This window comes from Natator depressus, chromosome 22 (genome assembly GCF_965152275.1).
Source record: "Natator depressus isolate rNatDep1 chromosome 22, rNatDep2.hap1, whole genome shotgun sequence".
In the NCBI taxonomy this organism is placed as follows: domain Eukaryota; kingdom Metazoa; phylum Chordata; order Testudines; family Cheloniidae; genus Natator; species Natator depressus.
This window is the reverse complement of record NC_134255.1, coordinates 18,201,973-18,225,872: the sequence shown is the minus strand read 5'-3', so window position 1 is coordinate 18,225,872 and position 23,900 is coordinate 18,201,973. Positions and strand designations below refer to the sequence as shown.

General features: G+C 51.1%; 1 protein-coding gene across 1 annotated transcript in view; it reads left to right on the top strand.

Annotated features, from left to right (window-relative positions):
• The window catches only part of DSCAML1 (DS cell adhesion molecule like 1), a 325,499-nt gene that overhangs the window by 202,268 nt on the left and 99,331 nt on the right, over window positions 1–23,900 (top strand). Inside the window, exons 12-17 of the mRNA XM_074936884.1 lie at window positions 13,135–13,334; window positions 14,268–14,364; window positions 15,646–15,774; window positions 18,750–18,917; window positions 20,307–20,377; window positions 22,269–22,509. Of these exons, the coding sequence (XP_074792985.1) occupies window positions 13,135–13,334; window positions 14,268–14,364; window positions 15,646–15,774; window positions 18,750–18,917; window positions 20,307–20,377; window positions 22,269–22,509 (906 nt within the window). The remainder of the gene's footprint in view (window positions 1–13,134; window positions 13,335–14,267; window positions 14,365–15,645; window positions 15,775–18,749; window positions 18,918–20,306; window positions 20,378–22,268; window positions 22,510–23,900) is intronic.

Below are 23,900 nucleotides of genomic sequence, written 5' to 3'. Positions count from 1 at the left end.
TCCTCGTTCGAGACCCTGAGCACCTTCAGCTCCCTTTGAAAGTCCATGGTGCTGGAGGGTGCTCAGCACCTTGCATGGTCAAGGCTCTAAGATGGAGTTGGGAGACGGTGTGCACACGCACGCAGAATGCGCGTGCCCCCGCTCTGGCACATGCATGCTCCCTGCCAGCAGGCCCAGCAGAGGCACCAAGCTGGGATGTATTTGGAGGTTCGCTGTCAGTCCTCCAAGAGCATAACTGATTGCTTCCATGCAATTTGAATTAATCTCATGCTTCAGGTGAAACTCAGCTAATCAGTGTAGACAAGAAGCCGAAATGGGTGCAATCAAATTAACATCACAGAGCCAGCTCTTTAAAAAAAAAAAAAAAAAAAAAAAAAAAGGATCATTCTTTGTTGTCCTTTTCATTCGATTGTCACTCCAGCGTGGTGCTGCTTTCCTTACCCCCGGCCTGGGCTCAGGATGGCAGAACGCACAGCACGTTGACAATTCCCTTTGGAGCAATCTTATCTCTGCCCACCAGATGGGATCAGCCTCTTGTCTGTGTCTTGTTAACAAGAAAGAGGGACACAAAGGCGGAACAAGAGCAGGAAATGCTGTTTGGGGAGGAAGTGGCTGTTCTGGCTTGCGGTTTGGAGGGAGGAGATGAGGAGGGGTGGGGGGGGGAATGTTAGTAACTGCCAGAAAAATAGTTCCCAAAGGAAACCTTCAAAAACAGTAACCCTACAATGCACATTTCTGCCGCCGTGTCGGCTGCCCTCCTGACCCTGCCGTGTGCCGTGGTGGAAGCGAACGGTGCACAGATACAGGGGCTGATTTTTCAAAGGTGCTGAGCATCCACAGCTCCCAGTGGTTTCAGCGGGTGCCCAGCATCTCTGACAAATTGAGACACCAAGGTAGAAACCCTTCTGTGCCGGCACCTCCCACACAAGGAAGAGCTCTCTCTTGGCATGATGTTTCAGGAGTGCCTTGAGTACGACAACATTGTACATTGGGCCTTAGACCCTCCCTACCAGGGGAGGGCCACCCTGCTAGATCTCAGGCTTGTCCGTCTGTCCAGTTTATCGTTTGTGTCACGGGATGGCATCTGACTCCCACGTGGCTGGTGAGTTTTGGATGCTGTCCTCCTGCTCACCTGTCTCCGCCTCTCTGTGGCTGCTGCCAGGCTGGCTGTTGGCAGCGGCGTCCGGGGCTTTGCTGGGAAAGCAGGTGAGCTGGAGAGGATTTGACTTGAGACCTTTGTGCAGACACCTCTCGATGCCCTTCCCGCACCTGCCCTGACATGACTACCGCACACTACGTCACCAGAAAGTCATAAGGGGCAAGGGGGTCCGCAGCTGGCTCGACTGGCTGCTGTGTTACACTTACCCCACCCCAGTGGTGCTGGGCCGTGCTGGTCTCGCCGTGCCTATGGCCTCTCTGTGCTTTCCCTCCTCTCTCTCACGCCTCAATCCTTCACCAAGTGCCCTGCACACAGGTGTGCTGGCATCCCTCAGCCTTGCCACAAGCCGAAATACAGCAAGGTGCAGGCAGCTCAGAATCCCCAATGGGGACTGATGTGACGATGGGGCCAGAGCCATGACGTGCAGGTCTGGGGTGGGGATGGAGCTGGATGCTGGTGTGGCCTCAGGCTGTGTCTGCACAGCAATCAGACACCCCCAGCTGGCCCGTGCCCGCTGACTCAGGCTCAGGCTGTGGGGCTGTTTCAGGGCCGTGCAGACGTACCAGCTCGGGCTGCAGCCTGAGCTCTGGGACCCTCCCACTTCGCAGGGCCCTTGCGCTGGGCTCTAGCCTGAGCCCGAACGTCTCCACCAGCCCAAGCTCCGTAAGGCCGAGTCAGCAGGCATGGGCCAACCCTGGGTGTCTGATTGCAGTGCAGACGTACCCGCAGGCAAGGGTGAGTTCTCTTCCTGTCTCCAGTCAAATTCATGAGAAGTGTTGATTTTGCTTTGAGCCTGTGGGTTCCTTTGAGCCTGCGATCTGGAAGCGGAGCAAACCCCGGGCAGCTCAGACCAGATGGGGGCATCACTGCACAACCCAGGCTGGGCAGCACACCGCTCTGAAGGAGAGAACTGGTGCAGTAGGAAACATCTGCCCATGGAGTCTGCGTGACGCCTCAGGAAAAGAGCCTTGCAGGTGAATCAGGCCAGTGGAGTGGATTCTCGGGCCTCTCTCCCCACCGTCTTCGCAGCTCCTCTCCCCCCAGGGACCTCAGCGCAGCTCATGCCACGGTGGACACTCAGCTGGAATCTCAGCCACTTGTCAAAACCATGTAGGCAGAGAAAGAGGAAATTATTAACAGAGAGAGACCAGGGCAAGAGACCTTGCACGAGAAGGGTTATTAACGTTCCACCCGCAGAGGGGAAGGGATGCTGCTTGTCTGAACTTTTCCTTCTGAGACTGGTAGAGCCTGGCTGTAAAGAGCAACCCTCTGCAGCCTGAGCCCAGGCCATGGGACTCCATTCCTGTGGCACAGAGGCACTGATGCCCCATGCCCCCAATTCATATTGCAAGGGGAGGTTAGGGAAGCCACGGCAGGGTGGGAGATCTGAATGATGCTTCATGCTCCCCCAGTTCCCCCAGGGTGTGGCCTTGCCATCAGAGCTAGGTGCTGGCAGTCAGGACTCCTGGGTTCCACTCCCAGCCGTGCCTCGTCATGTGACGTTGGGTGCCATTTCACCTCTGAACCACAGTGTCCCCAGCTGCATGCTGGGTCCCTGTAGGACCCATAACCAGAGAGAAGTTCCCCTGCTGTGAGATCCTTGGCTGGAAGGGGCTATAGACACATGGACTATTATTAGTCAGGATGTCCAGTGACTTAATACTGGAAATGTGAGTCCAACCTGGAGCTGTTCCCCTGGGCACACCCGTCCCACACACCCCTACCGCAGCCGCGCATGCCCAGGGCTCTGTACTCTGGGCGGTAACAGGTCCCAGTGTGTCCAGTGACGAGCCTCTGTGCCGCGGTATCCAGCTTCCATAAAGAGGTGGACACTTCCAGGGTTTCCTCCATCAGGAGCTTCCCAGCCATCCCCAGAAAAGGCCGAGAGAGAGGCAGTAACAGCCAGAAGCTGTGTCAGAACCCTTCCTCCCCTTCCCTGGCTGTGCCCCTGCCAGGGGAATTCCTGAAGCCGTGGTGCAGCAAACCTTGCACAGATGCGATGATTTAATTAGCTTGAGTGGAAGCATTTGGTCCTGCTCCAGTGTCTGGCATAAGCCAGTTTCCCACCTGGCTCCAGCTCAGTGAGTGTCCAGAACAGGTGCCCTGTAGGGTTTGAAGTTGGAATGAAATAGGGAAAATTCCAGGGTATGTGGTGGGAGAGGGTGTGTGCGGGTGTGTCACTTTTATTTTATCACCAATTCTCACGTCTTTATCACGAGTCCTGCAGTAATCCGTGTTTTCCTAAAGCCCCAGGTCCTGGGGTCCTGTGATGAGAGGAGAATTTCCACTTTCTTTTAAAATAAAAAGTTAATTTCTAGCCTTCCTGTTTGTAGCAAATAGCCTGCAAATGTGATCCAAATGCATCCTAAAGACTCAGACACCAGAAGGCAAAGAAACCCGACCATTTATTATATTTTGAATCTCACTATTTTTAAGCTAGTCTCGTGATATTGTGGCCTGGCTCATGACTTGTGGAAGCATGGGGTTAGCTATGACCCCTGTGCCGCTTTGCGTGGTGTAGAGTCTTAAAAGTGTGACTTTTTCCCGTCACTCCCTGGGGGTTTTTCCCTTCCACCTGTCTTGAATTTGTGGGGTGTCAGTCTGGTTCCCAGCAGGCAGGGTAGACACATTGCCCCTTGTTCTCTAGCTGGTGCCTCAGGAGCCAGGCTGATAGATGGAGGGGGTCATGGGGTTTGATCACTCCCCTCTGGCCTCCTGAGCTGGCCTCTCGGAAGAGTGCAGCCTGGGGGAAGCTTGCCCTGGCCTGCTGGTTTGGCTCTGTTGCTAATCAGGGGCTTCAGTCTAGCACGGTATTGTGTGTAAACAGTCTGAACATGGTGGGCTGCTACCTCACCACAGTGAGTCACAGGGCCACACAGTGAGCGAGGCTGTGAATCCTTGGCTGGAGTATGTTCAGGAGGGGTGAGTTGAGAGGGTCAGCCCCTGGGTGAGCGAAGTGTCCTCTAACAATACTTTGTCCTTCCATGGCCCATCCATCCAGGCCAGGAACTGAGGGCACTTGGCAAGCATATGTTAACTAAGCCTCACCGCTCCCCCTGGAATGGGATAAATGTCAGTTTCCCTGTCCATAGAGCGGGTAAAAAGAGTCCACTGACTCTCCCAGAGTCTCGCAGCAAGTCAGGGGCAGAGACTGGACTCTCCCTTTCTGTCTTTCTGACCAGTAGCCCATAGTCCTTCCTAGAGCTAGGAATAGAGCCCAGGCATCCTGGCTCCCTGCACCCCTGCTCTCATCCCTACAACCACTCTCCCTCCCAGAGGTGGGAATAGAACCCAGGAGTCCTGACTCCCCCATCGCCTGCCATGCTCTAGTCTCTTCATCCCGTCTCCTCCCTGAGCAGGAGTTTGAGCTGGTCTGCTGGTGGCTGCATTTCCGTTACTGTTGAATTAAAATGTAAAGCATCTGCCAGGCAGCCAAGCCCCACTCAGTGGCGGGAGCCTCTGAGGAGCCATTTCACAAGCTGGAACAGGTGACACCATGTCTTGACAACTGTCTAGTTTCTGAAATTGATTTTCTCCCCTCAGCTCGCTCTCTGCCCCGCTCCCCGTCCCCTGGGAATGGTGCGGCACTTCATTGGTTAGATTGGCTTTCTCCTTCCCTAGAGGGCTCATCATCCTGGAAAGAGGCCCAAACCAGTGAGAGGGCAGGGGAGTGAGAGAGAGAAAGGTCTCTTGAAGAGGGTGCACAGCCCTAGCCCTAGCCCAGCTCAAGGAGAATTGGTGCAGCGGGAAATCCTCTAGCTCCCTGTTTGATCCTCGGAGCGCCAATCTAGGCTGTGGGAAATTAGAATGTAAAATGTATGTGGTGTTGGTTTTGCTGCTTTCCCCTCTCCGGGCAGCACGCTGCTCTCCCGGGAACCCGGCAGCGCTGAGAAGTTGATATGTTTACATCCACTGTGCTGCTTTTAATCAAACATCAATAAGTGCATGTCAGCGAAGCAAAGCTTGCAACAGAGCTGCCCTCTGAGCCCGCTGCTCTCAGGGAAATGGGCTAATTGCTCAGCTGCAGAGCAACCTTTCCCATGCCCCCTTTGCCCCCCCATCCTGCCCAGAGACTGGCTCTGGCGGTTTTGCTGGTTGGTCACTTTTCTGTAGAACCAGTTTTGGATTTGTAGAGTCCGGAATTCCGGGGTGGCCACATTCTGCAGGCCCGCTCCCCCTCCCCAGGCAGGAGACAGGAGAGTGTGTGAGATAACTCGGTTAGGGCTCAGCAGCTGGGCACGCAGGGAGCACTGGCACTTGGCAGCCTGAGTTTGGCATGCTGTGAACAGCCTCCACGGCAGGCGGTGGAGAGAAACAGTTTGCACCAGCCCATGCCAACCAAATGCGCAGCCTTTCCCCTCCTCTGCTCGGGCTGCGCAATCTGGATCTGAATGGCAAACAGCCTGAAGTTTGGGGTTATTTGTAAAGAGCTGGACCAACACCCCGAGGCCAGACGGAGGTTTGGACGTGGCCGCTGCTTCCTAATGAGCTGCGTCCAGGGTGCCAGTCCAGAGGTGGAGGCTGCTCATGGGATTCATGGACCCCCCTCCTCCCACAAAGTTTTGGGTGTGTGGTTCCAGGCTCATCTCTGCCCTGTGCACAGGGCTGTATGTTCTTACTGCTCCCCTGGCATTTAGCGCACACAAACAGCGCCATGAAGGGGAAATCTGAAAGCTCAGTTGTGTGCCAGATCCTTCGGTGCCTGGTGCCTATTCTTTAAAAGTCCTTTTAAACTCTTGACCCCTTTTTTCTGCAGGGGCAGCTGCTAGGGAAGCTGGTGCAGGCTGGCTGGGCCATGAGAGCATCAGAGTGATGAGCGAGGTCTGGGCAGGTCAGCTGATGGCTGCAAAGTTCTGTTAGAAACAAAAGGCCAGTGCTGCCATGATGGGCTGTGGATGGGCAGAGGAGGAGGCAGCTGTGCACTTAGATTGTTCCTGGGGCTGCTCGGTGGGTATGTCTCTCTCTGCGCTTGCTTTTTTGAGTCTTCCCGTTAACTGAACCATGGGGCCACCAGGGAGTGTGTGTCTGTGCAGAGATGTGCCAGAAGGCTGAGTGCAGCACCCCAGTCCCCAGAGGAGCAGGGTAGCCAACGCAAGCACCAGTAACCACCGGAATCTCTGTCCTCTCTCTAAAGGTCACCTGTCTGCAGCGGGTAGCACTGTGGCCGTTAACCCCTTTCAGGATGGCCCTGGCTTTGCCTCGCTCTGTTGTGCAACTGTTAAGTCTTTTCCTATTGCTTCTCTCTGGGGGAGAGACACGCTTCAGGGGCAGCTCGTCTCAGCACCGGGCTCATGCTGCCTAATCCACAGGACAGCAGTCACTGAGGCTGGAAGCTTTGTGGGGTGAAGGGTGCCTTGAGATCCAAGAGTCTCCCTCTCCTATGCCCCATCTCACTGGTTCAGGGTGGTTTGAGCTCAGGGGGTGCAGGGAACTCATCCACCCCTAATCTTTTCTCCTCTTGGCTCTTGGAAGACCTATGTTTATCAGCTACACAATCCACATGTGGTGTGGCCAGCTGGAACCCAGACCACCTGCTCCCAAACACAGCCCTCTACCCCTTGAGCCTCATTAGCTGCGCCGATGCTAGGATTCATACCTCTGTGAACCGCAGCTACTAGAGGGAGATACGAACTCCATTCAGAAGAGGGTAATGGGGCTTCTGGAATGGCCAGTGATTAACACCTGTCTCCATTGCAGCTGGGCTATCTGCCCACCTCCAGAGAGGACTGTGACTCCAGGGGCAATTGGGCTGTTTCTGGAAGGATGGATGCAATGGAGGCAGGGGCCCAAGCAGGACTCGGGAGTGACCATTGTAGCCAGCTGGGTGAGGCTAGTGACTAGCACCTGCTGGAATGAAGCAAGAAATATGACACCACATTGAGCCCCTCTGCACAAAGAAATCCAGACTCACCGCGTGCAATGACCAGACTAGTTTATACGAATGTACTGACTAGTGTGTGAACACACCAGTGCTGTGGATTGGATGGAATCAGAACCGCCCAGTTGTGTGTCATGGGGCCTGTGCTGCTAAGAGATTCTCCTTTAGCCCGAGGGCTGTGGCAGCGGGTTCTGTTTCTAGTGGGGCTGTGAAGGTCCCTCTGGCCTGGCATGCCGCATCGTGACAAACAGGAAGCCTAAGGTGGCTACAGATTTGTTACAGTGCTTTGCACTTCTGTAGCCCCTCAAATTCCAGGATCTCAGCGCCGTTCCCAAGGTCCCGGGAGGCAGGGAGGTGCTGCTGTCCCCCTTTCACAGACAGTGAACCTGGAGCACAGAGGGGGGAAGTCACCCGCCCAAGGTCACACAGGATATCAGTGTCAGACTGCAGCCTCTCAGCCCTGTGCTTTAGTCACTAGTCCGGCCATCCGCCCTCCCCCACGTAACACACACCTGTCATGACCCTTTTCCCTTTCTCCAGTCGCCACACAGCCAGCAGTTAACTGCACTAGGGGGCTGGCAGCCCTCCCAAGGTATGGAACAGCGACCCAGGGAGGAGAGCTCTTGCACCCGTCTCTGAGCGCTCTCCTGTGCCCCCCAGCTTGGCTTCTGTGTCCCGCGGTGACTCACATGCTCCCTGGTGCTTGGGAACGGTCCTCCCCTTCCTCAGTTTCTTGCCATCCCTCCTCCCCTCCTGCTACCCCCCAGCGTTTTGTCTGCCATCGCCATCGGAGCCGCACTGCGAGACTCATGTCATTCATGTGTAAAGTTTTGTGTGGCCACGGCTCCCCTCGGGGGCGGAGGTTTTACAGGGTGCTTTGAAGACTTCTCACAAGGCAGAGACGTCCTTGCCAGCCGTCAGAAACAGTCCCTGCCCCTCCGTGCCCACTCCCCCAAATCTGCTTTGCCTGCTCCACACCCCACTAGCACACGCAGCCAGAGAGGAAAGGTTTCTGTAGCTGTTAATTGAATTACATTGCCATAGAAAGCCGAGAAGTCGTAGCTCATTAAACTCTCTTGTGTCCCATTAGAACAGTGTGTGTTGCCTTTGCGGATTGTCATTATCATATATTACTGCGGGACTCAGCAGTGCTGTTTGTTTATGCATTACATTTTTTTTCCTGCTTACCCAGCCCTCCCCCACCCCCCCGAGCCTGTTTTTCCTGCATGGTATATACCGCTCTGGGGACTGTGAAGCTGCAGCCTTCCTCCCTTGCTGGATAAATAATGACTTTTTTAGTGAAAGCCAAATTTATTTTCCTAAAGCTGGATTAACTGCAGGCTCAGTCTGTGTCAGGGGCTCTGCGGTGTTTTGTTTTCAGTGTGGTTGTGCTTGCGAGGTGGGTGAATGATGTTTACTACAGTCGTGCCATCCCTCACAGCAGGAAGGGGCACGTTGGGTAGGAGCTATCGCAGCACATGACAAGGTTGGGTGGGGGGACTGCACACAGCTGGGGCTGATTGGTCAGTACTTTTCCTCAGCTGGGATTCTTGTACTTTTACTGCAATTGGAATGTGGTCTGGAGAGTCGGGCATCAGGCTGAGAGTCAGGAGAAGGGGGGTTCACTGTCCAGGTCTGCCCTTGGCTCATCGCGTGATGCAGGCCCAGTCACTGAACCTCCCTGGATGAGTGTTTCCTCCTCAGTGAAATGGGGGTGTAACCCTCCCTTGAATGGGTGCCATGGCAGTGGCTGCAGGGCAGTGTGCAAAGCCCGCTGGATGGAAGACGCTCTAGAGAGGCAAAACTTTTATTTAGTATTGACAGTGTCCTGATTCTCTTGTGCTGTGAATGGAACCTGGGCACCAGCTGTGGGTACACAAGCACCTGGAGTGTGGCGGGGCTGAGGGTATTTTATTAACTGGACCCTAAGTATTCTCAAAGGCTCATTATTTGGAAGGCGTTATCATAGTGGGAGGCCTGCCAGCAGTTCCTCTTTATTGTTCAGTCTCTGAGATGGCCATCACTTTCTGTAGCCAACTGCAATATCCAGCAAGTGTTAAATATACAAAGGACACAGGCCAGCGAGCTGGACTCCCATGCAGATTTGCATTTATAATTCTGTGCCTGATCAAGACTATAAAGAAAAGATTCTGAGGCGCTGGAAGCAGGCCAGGCCAGTGGAAGGGCAGGGACTGAGTGGCCGCCCTAGCAGTGTGCAGATGCCCAGAGGGGCCAGGCTGAGGCCCCTGTTTTCCAGGTTATTACCAAGGAGATGGCTGGCTTCCCCTTCCCAGTAATTAGTGCAGCCAAATCATTTTTCCTAGAGGCTGAGTTCCCTTGTTAGATCCGCAATAGAGGTCTCCCTACAGGATCAGGAGCAGGCAGATACCGGACACAGTGTTGGTATATAATATTCTAAATGCTCTTGATTACAAAACAAACCTTACTCACTCCACAGTCACACTCCAAACATACTATACCAGAGTCCAAAGGTCAGAATGGTCCTAATGGCCAGTCGAGATTCCTTCTGATCATAAGATGCGGGGAGCCAGTGAAAACCACATTTATATCCACACGGGGCTCTGGATCAATAAACGACTCTGGTTTGCTGCAATCATAGGCATCCATTTATAGTCCATTCCATCGCATCATCGGTTTTTTGCCTTTGTTTACTAGGCCTTCCACTCACACAATTCCAGAGACAATCCTGGGCGGGCCGCCATGATTCAAGGCATGCCATTTCCTCCATTTCTGACACAATTTTATATCAGTCCAGCTGGTGGTGTTTCCTTTTCTGCTGATTCTCTGTATTTTTCTCAGAACATAACAAGATTGTTTTTCCACAAATAGTTCTTGACCTTAAGTTCTTGCTTCGGTTGCTAACTTGCAATGCACATATCCATGTCAAGCATGCGTCATTCATACCAGGCCTCAATGACCTATAACATATTACATGGATATATGAATCACTGTGTGTGTATGTATGTATATATCTATATATCCCAACAGCTTTGCTCTGCTGCTGGGTTGGGAGTTCTCAAGAGACGCTGCCTGCTCCTCCTCACTTCTTGTCAGCAGGAAGGACTGGAAGCCCCATGTGTCTCCAGAGGGGGGATGCTGTGCAGGCACTTGGAATTGCAGGGACCTTTGTTTGCTTCTCTGATGATTCCCACCTGGGACCCAGAAGGGTCGCCCTCCGTGGGGCCAGGGACTCATCATCACTGTTTTAGGGTGCTCGCTGGCCAAAGCTGGCCTTTCTTTCGGAAGCTTGTCTTCGCTCTACAATGCCACACAGCTTCCCTGTTTTCTTTTATAGCAGTGACCTTTGTCGAACACAAAGACTGGTTTATAATCTGCAGCCTTATTTTTTGCTTTCTCCTTGGTTATTTTTGGGGCAGGGGAAGGTGGCACTAGGAGTTCAGGAGACCACAGTATAAGAGAAATCTTGCCGGCATTTTCTTTCCAGCATGCCTCTGAATTTTTAGGTCCTTGTCCTCCACTGGGACTTTACTGTTTAGCTATTCTTACTGCACTGGCTGCAAGTTAGATGGTTTGCAGTGACCTAGGAGCACAGGGTCGCTGCCAGAGGGAGCTTGCAATCTGAGCTTGTGTGAAACTGTTCTCCCTTCTTTGCTTGGGAGACCTAGGAGCTGCTTGGAAGAGGACGTGCCAAAGTGGACTTGGAGCAGAGAGGAGTATTGTGGTCCAGATGGCTGGGTCAGGGTGGGGGTGCGCTCCTGGCTGAGAGGTGTGCGGGGCAAAAGGCGCAGAGATGGCTGGATGATGGACAGTTACAATGATTAGCTATGGAGCAGGGAGGAAGACACAAGGAGATGGGAACAGGAGTGAGCAGGGTTGTGCAAGTCCTAGAGGGTCAGGACAGCCTTCTTCAGCTGCCTGACAGCCTGTTGCATATGGTGTTGGTGTCAGCTCGGCTTCCAACAGCCCAGTGTCCACCACATCACAAGAGCTGTCATGCCCAGTCGCCATCTTTGCTGGCACATCTCTGAGCAAGGAGACTCCACCCCTTCTCCAGTCGTCCCTTCAGGCTGAAATGAAATCAGGGCTGTGCGAGGCGGGTGGGAACCAAGGCCAAGACCTGTCCTGGCCAACTCGTACTATCTCCAAGCCCCAGGAAAGCATTGTTGTTGTCCAGTGATTGTCAGAAATGTGATAGTTGGCCCTCAAAGCTTGAATGACACCCACCAGTAAATGGGTTCACTCCAGCCTGTGCCAGGGCATACTGGGGCTGTCACCTTTTCCAGGTAACCTTTTCCAAGTAACTTGCGTGAGGCTGGTGAAAAGATGGGGCAGCTGACCCCCGTGTGACCGCTCACCTGTGTCTTGTAGGAAATGCCAGCTGAGCCGAGCCGTAGTTACTGGCTCAGTCTGTTCCTTTGTGGGGTCGGTCGAGAGCTGCCCCTTTTAGCTGGGAAAGAGGCGCTAAGAAGTGAATGCCTTTCTTTTTATTGTATTTTATGTTAATATTCCGTATGGATATAGAAAAATCTCTGGCATCTGCAATGCAAAGCCTGACTTGTTGATGTAAAATCGTACTCTATATTCTGCCCAGGTTTATATGAGTGAATTATGCAAATTTTTGATGGAAAAATATTCCTCCTCACATCCTTGAGAGTGTAAAACCTTAGTCAATAATTCATAGTTGTGTGTCTCAGACTGGAGGCTTTCTCTTCATTATAACTTGCACCTAGTTATTTGTCTTTCACATTTTATTGTATATGCTGGTGTAATGCTATGCATTATAAAATTTATTTGCTTCATTATTTTATGATCCTGAGCTGTATAATGCAACAAAACGATTCTGTTTCTGACTGCATGGCCTATTGGCTGTATCTGCAGCTGATAAACTGCATTCGGCCACCTCACTGATGCTGTTTGTGGGATAAACTTTGAGCGTGCTGAGCAGGGAGTTGGGTGCGCCCTACCCATGTGCCTGGGGATTGAAGAATTGTCTTTAATTCTCCAAGTGCAGCAGTGGACATTAACCCCTGTGTGTCTCAGCACATCCCCAGCACGAGGGAAATCTCAGACTGGTTTGAATGTGCTTAAAAACAATTAAATGTGCCTTGGTGGTGGTGGTGGTTTGTTGTGACTAGTAAGGAAGTTCCTCGCTGTGTCGGTTAATACAGAAGTGTGTGTTCACTAACAGCTCCTAATTCTCTAGCCTTTCACCCTGTGGAGCACGGCTGGAATCTGTTTGGCCACGCACGAAACACGTCGTGTTCTTGCTAACATTTAGTGGGCACACAGTGCAGAGTAAGGACAGCTAGCTGAGTACTGCAGTTAGCCAGGTCCTTTCGTGGCCTCCAGCGCCCTAGTGTCCGAGGGCCTTGCTGTGGGGAATGGGTTTTATCCTCGCGACTCCCCACAGAGGCAGGACAGTATTCTCACCGTTGTACAGCTGGAGAGATGAGATGTCAACATCTGTAGCTCAGCTGGGAGGTGATCCCAGATCTCTTGAGTCCCATCCACCGCCCTGCCCACTGGACCACCCTTCCTCACAGCCCCTCTTTAATGCCTGGCCAGTTACTAGAGCTGGAGAGCAATGGTCATTAGGTATCTGATTATTGCTGGCTCCTATGGGGCTGGCGGCTCCAGCCACATCAGCTGCTGCTGTCCAGGGCACAGGGATGGTGAAGCCAACGACAGAGTGCAGATCTATTCCTGGCTCATTTCAGCCTTGGAGCCCCACGGCCTGTGCCGTCTCTGGCCGCAGAGCTCCCAGGCTAACTGAACAGTAATCCCCCGTCTTGTGGGCACAGCAGCTCCTGGGGACCCCGGCACATGGCTCTGACGTGCTGGGCTGTGGGTGAATGAAGACTATCTGGGACAAGAATTGCAGCCTTTGGAAGGCAGCAGGGGGTCATGGCTGGTGGCTGGAGGATTGCTGACCTTAGCGCTCTGCAGCAAGTCTGCTCTGAAGGCCGCCAGTTTAGCCTTGGCCAGGTCGATTTGCTGTAGATGTGAGTGTCAGGACAGTGCAGTTGCTAAGTTCCCCAGGGTCTGTTCTGCCTCACACCTTAGCACGTGTCTCTGAAGCCTCTGCTACTGCACTCATTTCTTCCCCTCCTCTCAGTCCCAGCCATGATCACTTCCCACCCCAACACCACCATTGCGATCAAGGGCCAGATGAAGGAGCTGAATTGCACAGCCCGAGGGGAGCGGCCAATCATCATTCGCTGGGAGAAAGGCGACACCGTCATCGACCCCGACCGCAACATGAGATATGCCATTACCACCAAGGATAACGGTGACGAGGTCATTTCAACGCTTAAGGTGAGAGAGCTCTGGGTGAGATGTGCCAGCGCTGAGGTCCATGAGTGGAGCGGTGGGTGCATTTCACACCCCCATGGGGTTTGGTTACATTTCTGATAACAAGGGGTCACCCTCCTCTTTCCATTTGCTGCTCCCACGACCTGTCTGTGCCGGGAACGGCCTGAGAGCAGTTTGTCTGCAAGTGCCTGGCATTACTCAGGCTTCTCTGTAAAAAGCATCTTCCCCCTCAGCCAGGGAAATTATGGGGAAATTGTTTTAATTTCTTATGAGAAATTTTTCAGTTTAATTGAAGGGGAAAAAAAACCCTTGAAAGATGATGATTGGGGTTGTGAGAAAGGGAAAATTTCCAATGAAATGAATCTTTTTCCCTCGATTCATCCAAAGATGGAAACTTTCCAGCCCACTCATGTGTGTGAGCTCCTCAGTCCTGGCTGCCGGGAGCCTGGGTGGCACAGTTGTCACACCTGAAGAAGTAGCTCGGGTCCTTCTCTCCGGACCTAGGGCTGAGCTTTCATTGAGTGGAGTTAGAGATTGGCAAGCTCATTTTGCCAGCACTTGAATCCACTAAAACGTAAGTTCAGAAATGTGCCTCGTGTGGCTGCTGCTGCTGCTCTGAAGAGACTGCAGAAGAGCAGAGGGGAGAAAAGGAATCTAGACACTGGCCTCAGTTTGGGGTGGGAAGAGAGACTTGCTTTAGGGTGCAGGCTCCGTAAGGCATGGATGGAGGGCACTTTGGGTAGCTGCACCGTTAGTGTAACAGAGGGGAGAATCGGGCCCGTGTGTTTTCTGTTTAGCGTCTGTCACCAGCTGTACAGTTAGAGCGTTGTGCGAATAACAAGCACATCTCCCGCATTAAGGCACATTGTGCCCTCACTGTCACAATGGCAGCGAAATTCTGAAATGGCCTCGTTTTCTCCCCTTGCATATCCACAGCTTAAACCAGCCGACCGGGGGGACTCCGTCTTCTTCTCCTGCCATGCGATCAATTCTTATGGTGAAGATAGAGGATTGATCCAGCTCACTGTCCAAGGTACTTGTTTTCCACCTGCTAGGTAGAATCATAGAAATGTGAGTCTGGAAGGGACCTGGGGAGGCCATCTAGTCCTTCCTCTGAGCTAAGGTAGTACCAGGTAAACCTAGACCATCCCTGACAAGTGTTTGTCTGACCTGTTCTTAAAAAGCTCCGGTGCCAGGGATTCCACACCCTGCCTTGGAAGCCGGTCCAGAGCTTAACTAGCTTTAGAGTTAGATGGATTTTCCTAATATCTCACCTAAATCTCCCTGGCTGCAGAGTAAGCCTATTACTCCTTGTCCTGCCTTCAGTGGACATGAAGAAGAACTGATCCCCGCCCTCTTTAGAACAGCCCTTAGTGTACTGGAAGACTGTTCTCAGGTCCCCCTCCTCAATTGTCTTTTTTGCTCAAGGCCAAACATCCCCAGTTTTTTAATTTTTCCTCATAGCTCAGGTTTCCTAAACCTTTCATCATGTCTGTTGCTCTCCCGGGGACTCTCTCCAATTTGTCCACCTCTTTCTTAAAGAGAAACTGGACACCTGAGAGGAACCTGGGTCACCTGGGATGGATTCTTTGTCACTGGAAAATTTTAAATTAAGTTTAGATGTTTTTCTAAAAGATCTGCTCTAGTTCAAATAGGAGTTAATAGCAGAAGTCCTATGGCCTGTGCTTTGCAGGAGGTCAGACGAGATGCTCACTGTGGTCCCTTTTGGCTTTATAGCCTAGGAATCTTTGACCCCACGGGGAAGAAGAGATCATGCCTGTTCAAGCAAGCATTTAATCATGTGCTCAAGTCCCATTTAGAGGAACTTAAGCCCGTGTTTAACACATGTGCAAGTGCTTTCCCAAGTCATGGCCTGCGAAAGCGTGTCGCAGAGAAGGTGCCACGTATGAGACCATGTGCAGTGCATGCAGGAAAGAGAGGGCACAAAGAGGGCTGCTTCTTACTCCACATGCCACTTACCCATGTGTCTTTGAGTCAGACCCGCTCACTTCATACAAGCCAGGCTTAATGTGTGTGGAGCCTGCACAACCGATACAGCTATGGGAGAGGGAGCTAGGTCTGGTCTGCCTTCAGCATCATCAACAAAATTGTCACCTAAATGCTGACTGCAAGATCTTCTGCCCTGAAATCCGTTGCAGGCGCCGACTTGTATTTTAAAGCCCAAACGAAAGGAAGTAACCATCCAACTTGCTTCCTCTGTGGAGGAAGGGAAGAATGTCACCATCAGGGGTGAAATGGTTTTCGTATTTTTGGGAATGGTTTATTCACTTGGCCTCAACTTTTTCTCTCTAAGAGCCTCCTGACCCGCCAGAGCTGGAAATTCGCGAGGTGAAAGCCCGAAGCATGAACTTGCGTTGGACTCAGAGATTTGATGGAAATAGCATCATCACTGGGTTTGATATTGAATACAAGAATAAATCTGGTAGGTGATTGCATTTCCCCCCACTATGTACGTATAATCTAGACTGAAACAAACGTGCTTCTGTGGAGTTGTTATCCATAGATACAAATCTAAAACAGTGGAAGAAGACAATAGTCTGTGTGTCAACATAAGAGATCAAGTGTACTATGCTTGAGGAAGAATTTATAATTAGAGCTAGGAGGGAATCTTTCAACACCACGGTTTTTGTCAGAAAAAGCTGGTTTGTCAGAACCGAAGCTTTTGGCAGGAAAGGGTTGGTTACGACAAATTTTTCAACTCAAAAAGTTTCTGAGGAAAAATGTTCTGAAGTTGTTGAAACATTAAATTTTGACATTTTTGTGAAGAATTCCGGTTTTCTGGTTCAAAATTACTTTTCGTTTCAAACTTTCAGCAAATTATAGTAAACAAAAATAGTCAAAATCAAAATGAAATGATCAAAGCAAAACATTGTGATTGGCCCGACCCCCCTTTTTTGGAGGGGGGGGTTGGTTTGTAAATATTTTTTATATTTTGATTTTTTTGGTCAATTCTGGGCAGGATTTTTTTTTTTTCAAAATCTCAAAATTGTTCATGGAATGGGAAACCTGTTCCCCGCTCCTCCTGCCCCCCAGCTCTACTTGGTACTGCCGATGAGACCCGAACTGCTGGGAATTACCAGGGTAGTTTATCTGCTTTCTCCTGTAATAGTGGAACAGAATTGAGTTTTGTGTAGAGCCTTCTGTTCGCAGTGCAGCAAGCTGGAGGCTGATCCTACTGTGACTTTGCAAATCAGTACATGCTCTGAAAGGGGCATTTTATAGCCCACGCCTGCAAAGTTCTAAGCTCCCTCAGCTCCTACTGACTGCTGTGAGACTCCAGGGTGCTTAGCGCCTTGTAGAATTGAGGCTTAGCTTGTTCTCTTTCTGAGTGGCTGCTCTCGTTTATAAAGACTGCATTCATTGCCCTAGTAACGATTAATGCAGTAGTTCCAGATCCACAGAAGGAAAACCCTGTGGTAGGGAGAGGGACAAGATAAGTAACATAAGGCTCCCATTTTTAACAGTGAGGGTAATTAGTCATTGGAATAGCATCCCCGGGGGAAGGGTGGATTCGCCTTCGCGTGGAGTACTGAAATCAGGAGTGGAGCTCATTCTCAGAGATGCTCTAGCTCAGCCAGGGGTTCTGGGCTGAATGTGGGAATCCCTGTTTGAGGGTCTCTGGCCAGTGCAGTGTTGGAGATCAGTGTGGATGATCATCATGGTCCCTTTGGGCCTTAATGTCTGTGAAGCTAGCTGGCCAGTTTGATCTTTTCACGTCCTAACCGCTGATGCCGCACAGAGACACACAGACTCATTAGTGTGGGGGGAGGAATGTGGCCCCTGGTGCACCCTGCCACTGAGAGAGCTGGGGCTGGCTCCAGCCCCGCATGCTAAGCAGTGGCAGGGAGGGTGCTCAGTCCTGTCCCCCCACTCCAGTCTCTCTCGGGGAGAGGGATCTCCTTCTGGGACTCCTACTGCCACTTCCTCTGCCTCCTGAGGACAGGTGGGGCCATCCCAGGGAAGGGAGGGGATGCAGGCCTCGTCTGCGCATTCTTGCATGGTGTTTAAAGGGAATATTCTGCATCCCAGTCCCTTTGATGAAGAAAGGAGAGAGCAGCATTAATGAAATATGTTAATTCATGTTAGATGGGAGCGTTTGAAAGGGAATATTAAAAGAGACAATATTTACAAACAGCCAAACCTGGAGTTATACAAAAGCAAGGAGGGAAAATCCTGGCATCTTGAAACATGGGAGCCAGATAAACAAAGGCCATAAGTAAACAATAAAATAGTCATCCTCAGCCTAGCTGTCCGAGCTGATGGAAACAGGCACTTTTCAGAGACGTCACAGCACCTTGCAGAACATTGGGTCGAATTGACCTGTAAATTCCTCTGCAGGGCCCATTGCCTGGGACACATGGCTAGGAAATGCCCTTTGCTACCAGAGATCCCATTTCGGCCCCCTTGCTGTGATCCAGCCTGGGTCAATGTCCTGTATTGAGCAGTGCTGCCCGGAGAAACCAGGAGTTGTGTTAATTTCTTCAGCTGAGCTTCCCAGTTCATGTTGGTGCCTCTGCCTGACATGAATCCAACATCTATATGTAGTTTGGTCGGAAGATGTAGATTCCTAATCTTCTAGTGGTATTTCAGGTGCCTTCTTTTGGAAGCCTAAGATTCTGCCTCTTTCCCACACCTCCACTAGAGTCTGTCGCTTTTCAACAATGTCTCTACAGGAGATGAGCTGCTGACGATTTTCTGAACAATCAGATATGACAAGGAAATGTATCAACTCGTGCTCACCTCATTAAAAATTGTCTGTGTCTATTTTGCTTCCAAATGAGTTAAACCCAGGCCAAACACAGAGCCCCAAACACTTCACTCATGTACTGCTCCAGCTCCTCCTCAGGATAATTTTAGGCATGAAGGGCTCGATCTTGCAGAATACTGAGCAATTCCAGGAGGCACTGAAGAGCCTCTGCTCCCTGGGAGGCCAGTGGGGAGGGAAGTGCTCAGTGATCTGGTGAACTGGGCCCTAAAAGAGGGAACTGTATAAGCCATCGGCTCCACATTTCAGCAACCCGCAGCTGTGAGTCAGCACACTCTTGGCAGCAGGTTAATGCATGTCCTGGCATTACCAAGCACTGCTCCTTCTTCATCTTCAGCACTCCCTGCTGTTTACAGTAGGTTCCAGCTGCTCTGCCCTGTGTGGGTGGCATAAATGTGTCCAGGCGCTGAGGAGTTGGCATGTTAGTGGCTCAGTGGGAAGGGAGTCATGAGACAGGAAGACGTGGTGATGTGTGAGACAGGCAGACACAAGTTCTGGGGCATTGTGTTATTGGGATCCTATCAAAATGAACTGGCATTCTAGCCTGTGGGGCTGACAGAGCCTCTGCAGAGCCATTAACTCCAGGACTCTTTATAGGATCGCTGTCCTCTTTCACTGTTATTTTTTTCCAGATTCCTGGGATTTTAAGCAATCTACCCGCAACATCTCTCCCACCATTAACCAGGCTAATATAGTGGACCTGCACCCAGCCTCCGTGTACAGCATCCGCATGTACTCCTTCAACAAGATTGGGCGCAGCGAGCCGAGCAAGGAGCTCACCATCAGCACCGAGGAAGCAGGTGCTTCTCGCTCATGCATTTTCCTCTGCCGGGTGCATGCCTCCTGCACTCCTTTCTCTGGCTACACAGGCCTTTCCCCCCCCCCCGTGTGCTGAGTCTGAGCAGCAGCATTTGTTCGGGGAGGTGATGGGGAGAGGGAGTTACCAGGAAGGACAAATTAAGCTGGATTGCAGCATTGAGCCTGTGGTGCTGGATGGGAAAAGCCCGAGGCTTTGTGTGTGGGAGTGGCCGTGTGCAGGCAGGAGTGGATCACTGCACTGCCTGTGACAGCAGGTCCCTCTGGCTTTCACTGCACCAATTAACAGGCAACCACGGTGAGTTGTGCCCAGGCCACAGGAACTGGCCTTGGTGCTGAGCACATTCTTCCTATTGGCAATGCAGAGCAGGGAGCTTTCCATGGTCCTGACCAAGCGATTCAGGAATAAGGGAGCTGAAGGGGACTGCCCCTTGTCCTGGCCTGTGTCCATACTACCGCACGCCACAGGATTTGGGAAATGAGCTGCTCAGGCCTCCCCCTTTGTTGTTAACTTCAGCGCACAGTTAGGGCACTACACACGAGCCGACAGTTAACGGTGCCGTTTGCTCCGTCTCTGTCGGCAAAGCAAACCTTCCAGCCTGGGCAGCTAGCTCAGCTAGTCACGCTCAAGTTCTGCATGTTCCCTGCAGCACCCGTTGAGATTTATCAGGAGTTTGACCCCCACACAAGTCTGTTGAGGTGCAGGAATGCACATGTGTGTACTTACTGGCCTGTGAGCCTCTGGGATCCAAGATTCCTCAGCTGAAGTTTTTAGAGAGATTTCTGGGCAGAGCATGAAATCTGTGCTGTTAAAGCACAGCTGTTTTTATATGCGTGTGTTTCACCTTTGCTCATTTCCCTGTGTGTGCGAACCCCTGTGAGGAACCAAGTCCTCTCCTCAGACACTCACAAGGGGATTGATTTCCTCTCTGGCTAGGACCTGCACGTGGGCCCAGCCAAACGTGTGTAGCAGGAGCGAGACAGCAGGCGTGTTGGATAACGGTCTCTAAGTCTGAGATAGGGCAAGCGCTCTCTCTGCATGTTGTCCTCTCTCTAGAATGGCTGCATTCATCGCTTTCACCGTCCCCCGTGCACTCAGCAGTGCTGCATGAGTCAGTGGGAAATAAGAGAGCTGATCTGGGAAGGATGAAAAAGCCTTTATATAAGGCACAGTTTATTTCAATAATAGAGAAGGCGAGAGGGACACAGGTGGTAGTACCCAAGTGCATTGATTTTTCTCTAGCCCTCTGTTGTTGGTTTTTCGCTGTGATGTTTGCCCCACTGCAAGAGTTTCTTTAAAGTGAGTTTTGCTACAAGGGACTCCTTTCTCTGCAGCTTGTAAACATGACTCCGTTTGATCTGTTTAACCACAGCTCCGGATGGGCCCCCAATGGATGTCACCTTGCAGCCAATGACATCGCAGAGCATCCAGGTCACCTGGAAGGTACATTGTTTGGGGTGGGACAGGGGGGTTGCTATGTGTGGTGTTCTGTTGGCGTGGTGATTCCCCTAATGTCAGTGATATATGGAGGCAGTCCCATTGACGGCACAGCACCCTGGATGTCACACTGGGTGCCTTGGGCAAGTCACTTCATTTCTCTGTGCCTCAGTTTCCCCATCTGAAATGGAAATATAATGTTCACATGTTTCACAAGGAGGCTTAATCAGTTAGTCATCATAAAGTGCTTTGAGACTGTTAGATGAAAATGCACTAGAGATGTGCTAAACAAGATAGTTGTTTCATTATGGCAGTGATGTAAGGAAGCCGGTTTTAGGGGCAAGAATATCTAGGATCACAATCCTAAACAGCAGCCCTGTTCTTGTGGCTCAGAATGTCTTGGATCGTCACCTTTCACCAGGATGCCCAAGCCAAAGTAAAATTCACTAGACAGAATGAAAACTTGAGGGCTAGATATGTACCCCAGTTCCATCACACGAGGCCCTTCCTAATCATGTTTTATAAGGTGCTTATTATCTTACAGGATATCCATGCAGGGGGGAGAGGATAAATATGTAAAAATCAAGACACTTGGCTACAAAATGCTTGTGCAGAGATCAATAAAATTTAGAATCAGATTTATTTTTCAGAAGCCGCATAATGAAAAATAAAATAGATTATAAAGTTAGGACTTCAGAATGAACCAGCAAGTCAATAAATTTAGGGCTCCATTTTCAATTCCTCCCCTCCCCTTTATCATTGAAAAACAGATTAATGAAAAATAAGATTCACTTGAAAGATAAGTCACTTGGTTTTAAGAGTATTTCAGCTAGATGGATTGCTCTGTCTTTATAACATAAATTTGCAATCAGCCCTATTGATTTCTTAATGCTTCAGAGAAATATTGTTAAAATTGATTTAAACCTGGCTTCGTGAATTTTTAAGGCTGTCAGCCCCTTCCCGCCTCCCCACCCCCCACAATCAGATCATCCGACTTGAGTCCTAGCCCTGACCAGGTGTTGTAAATCGTTACTTCCTCATCAGCCAATCAGCATCCAGTTATCAGCCCCTCTGCCAGGCTCTGAATGGCTCTGGTTTTGTTACTCTTTGATTATCAGCATCTGAGCTCTACCTCGTAGAAGCTAAAATGCAGGAGTATTTTAAAAAATCAACCAACAAAGATCTGGTCAGACTGAAAAACCAAAGGATAGAGCCCAGGAGCAAAACCTTGTAGCCTGCAAGATGAGCCACTCGCTATTCCAAAGGAGCAGTGTCCCCTGGCACCAAGGATGCAGAATGAGATTACACACAAACAGCAAAGAAATGCAAACTAGGAAGGGGCCCAAAGAGCCAGGATGGGCAGTTCAGATGAATGCGCCCAAGTGTGCCAGAGTGGGAGTAGGAGGCCCTTCCCCGCAGCTCAGAGAGTCTGCTCTTCATCCTAGTCCAGCATGGAGCTAGGGAACAATGGAAGACCTGCCCTGGCTGGGCAGGAGACGTGGGGAGAGCTGAGTTGCAAAGGGCTTTGTAGACAACTAATAAAACACCTGGCACTTAAATAGCAATTTCTATTTCCAAAGCACCATACATATTCTGAGACAGTCTCACAGCCTCTCTCCCCTTGTGAGTGGGGGTCGCTAGGATCAGCCCCAGGGGTGAATAAAGCACATTAAGTATTCACTCCAGTTCTGCGCAGAGCTGGGATTAGAACCTGGGCATTCCTGGCCCCTCGCCTTATGCTCAGTGCACATGGGCACGCTGCTTCAGGTCACTAAGACCTCCCATTTTGCTGCGTGTTGTCCCCGACAGTGCTGGGGGAGTGCTGACGGGCTGATGAGATAAGGGTGGATGCTGCCCATCCTGTGACCCTGTTCCATTTGTATCCTCGCTTCTGCAGGCCCCAAAGAAGGAACTCCAGAATGGGGTGATCCGTGGCTACCAGATCGGCTACCGGGAAAACAGCCCCGGCAGCAACGGGCAATACAGCATTGTGGAGATGAAGGCCACGGGGGACAGTGAGGTCTACACCTTGGACAACCTGAAAAAGTTTGCACAGTATGGGGTCGTGGTGCAGGCGTTCAACCGCGCGGGGACGGGGCCCTCCTCCAGCGAGATCAATGCCACCACGCTCGAGGATGGTAAGCATACCAAGGTGCCCGGGCATACAGACAAGGGCACAGAGCCATCTGGAAGGGCCTCCAGCCATTCTGAGGGTGTTTGTTCTCCAGGTCTCTGATGCAGCCTGATTAGTCTGTGGCAGCAGCAGCCAAAACTCTGAGGTGGGGTAGGCCTTGTCGACACGGAGGATTTGCACCATCTGTCTAGCATCATGCAAACCCCTAGTGTAGACCATGATTTACACCCTGCTTATAAGCATAGGAAACAGCGATGGTACAACTAGCAACTCTGGACTGTCTACCCCGTCCGGGGAGCTGGTCACCCATGGCTGAAACTCAGTAGAGGCAAGGCCCTGGAGTGTATATAGCAGGTGGGCAGCAGTGTCTCCGCCTCTCATTCTGTCACCGTCTGTCAGCCCTTCCCTCTATGGGAATAACATCTTGGTGATTTCCTGAGTGTCCTGCAGAAAGCAATTTACAGCTGCCTGACCCCTCTGCCCACTTCTCATCCGTGGCCAGCACAGAAAACGCTTTTGGGCTCTGCCCCCTTCGGGTAAGGGGCAGAGCATCTGTGATTTGTTCTCTGCCTGATGGACAGGGAGGCTGGCTTTCATTAGATCACATGATTTTGATTTATATATATATAAAAATTTTCCCAAGAACAAAAAGACCTGAGTCAGTGTGTGGGGACCCAAATTACACTGGATTTGTAGCCTAATTAAAGGGACGTCAGGGTGGATTTACACATCCCTGATCATTCTTAAGTGAATGGAGAGCCCACTAATCCTGCAGGAGCTATTATCTGATTCAATATTACTGGCCATTATTGGCAGAGTCCCTGCCAGTCTGGTGTATTTCAAACTACCTACATAGCGGGAAAATGGCATTTCCTGCCCCAGTCATTCAAACCCAGGATCGGGAACGCCTCTGTACCTTCCCTCAGTGTCTCATTTCTGAGGTGCATGACACTTCACGGAAAGAATCTGCTTACTCTGCTGAGAGTGATGCAGTTGCAGATCCTCCTCCTATATCAGCTGAATCTCCAGCAGCAGAGAGATCTGAGAGTAGCAGGAAAGGAGCAAAGTCCCCACCCCATGACCATCTCTGATAGAGCCTAGGAGCTGATGCATTTAAATATCTGTCTGTGCTCTCTAAAGAGCATTGGTACCTGGCAAAGAACATTAGTCACTTAAACTGAATCAAACCCTTTCCCCATCCCACTTGCCCTGCAGAGGGAGGGTGTGATTTAGTGGTCTCAGCAGGACCCTGGACTCAGAACTCCTGGTTCTGCGTGATCTTGGGTAAGTCACGTCAGCTGGGATTTGCAAAGGGGCCCAGGAGAGTTGTGCACCTATCTCCCTTGTGTTTCCCTGGGTCAGACAGGGCCAAATTTTGGGTGCCTCAAATCTGAG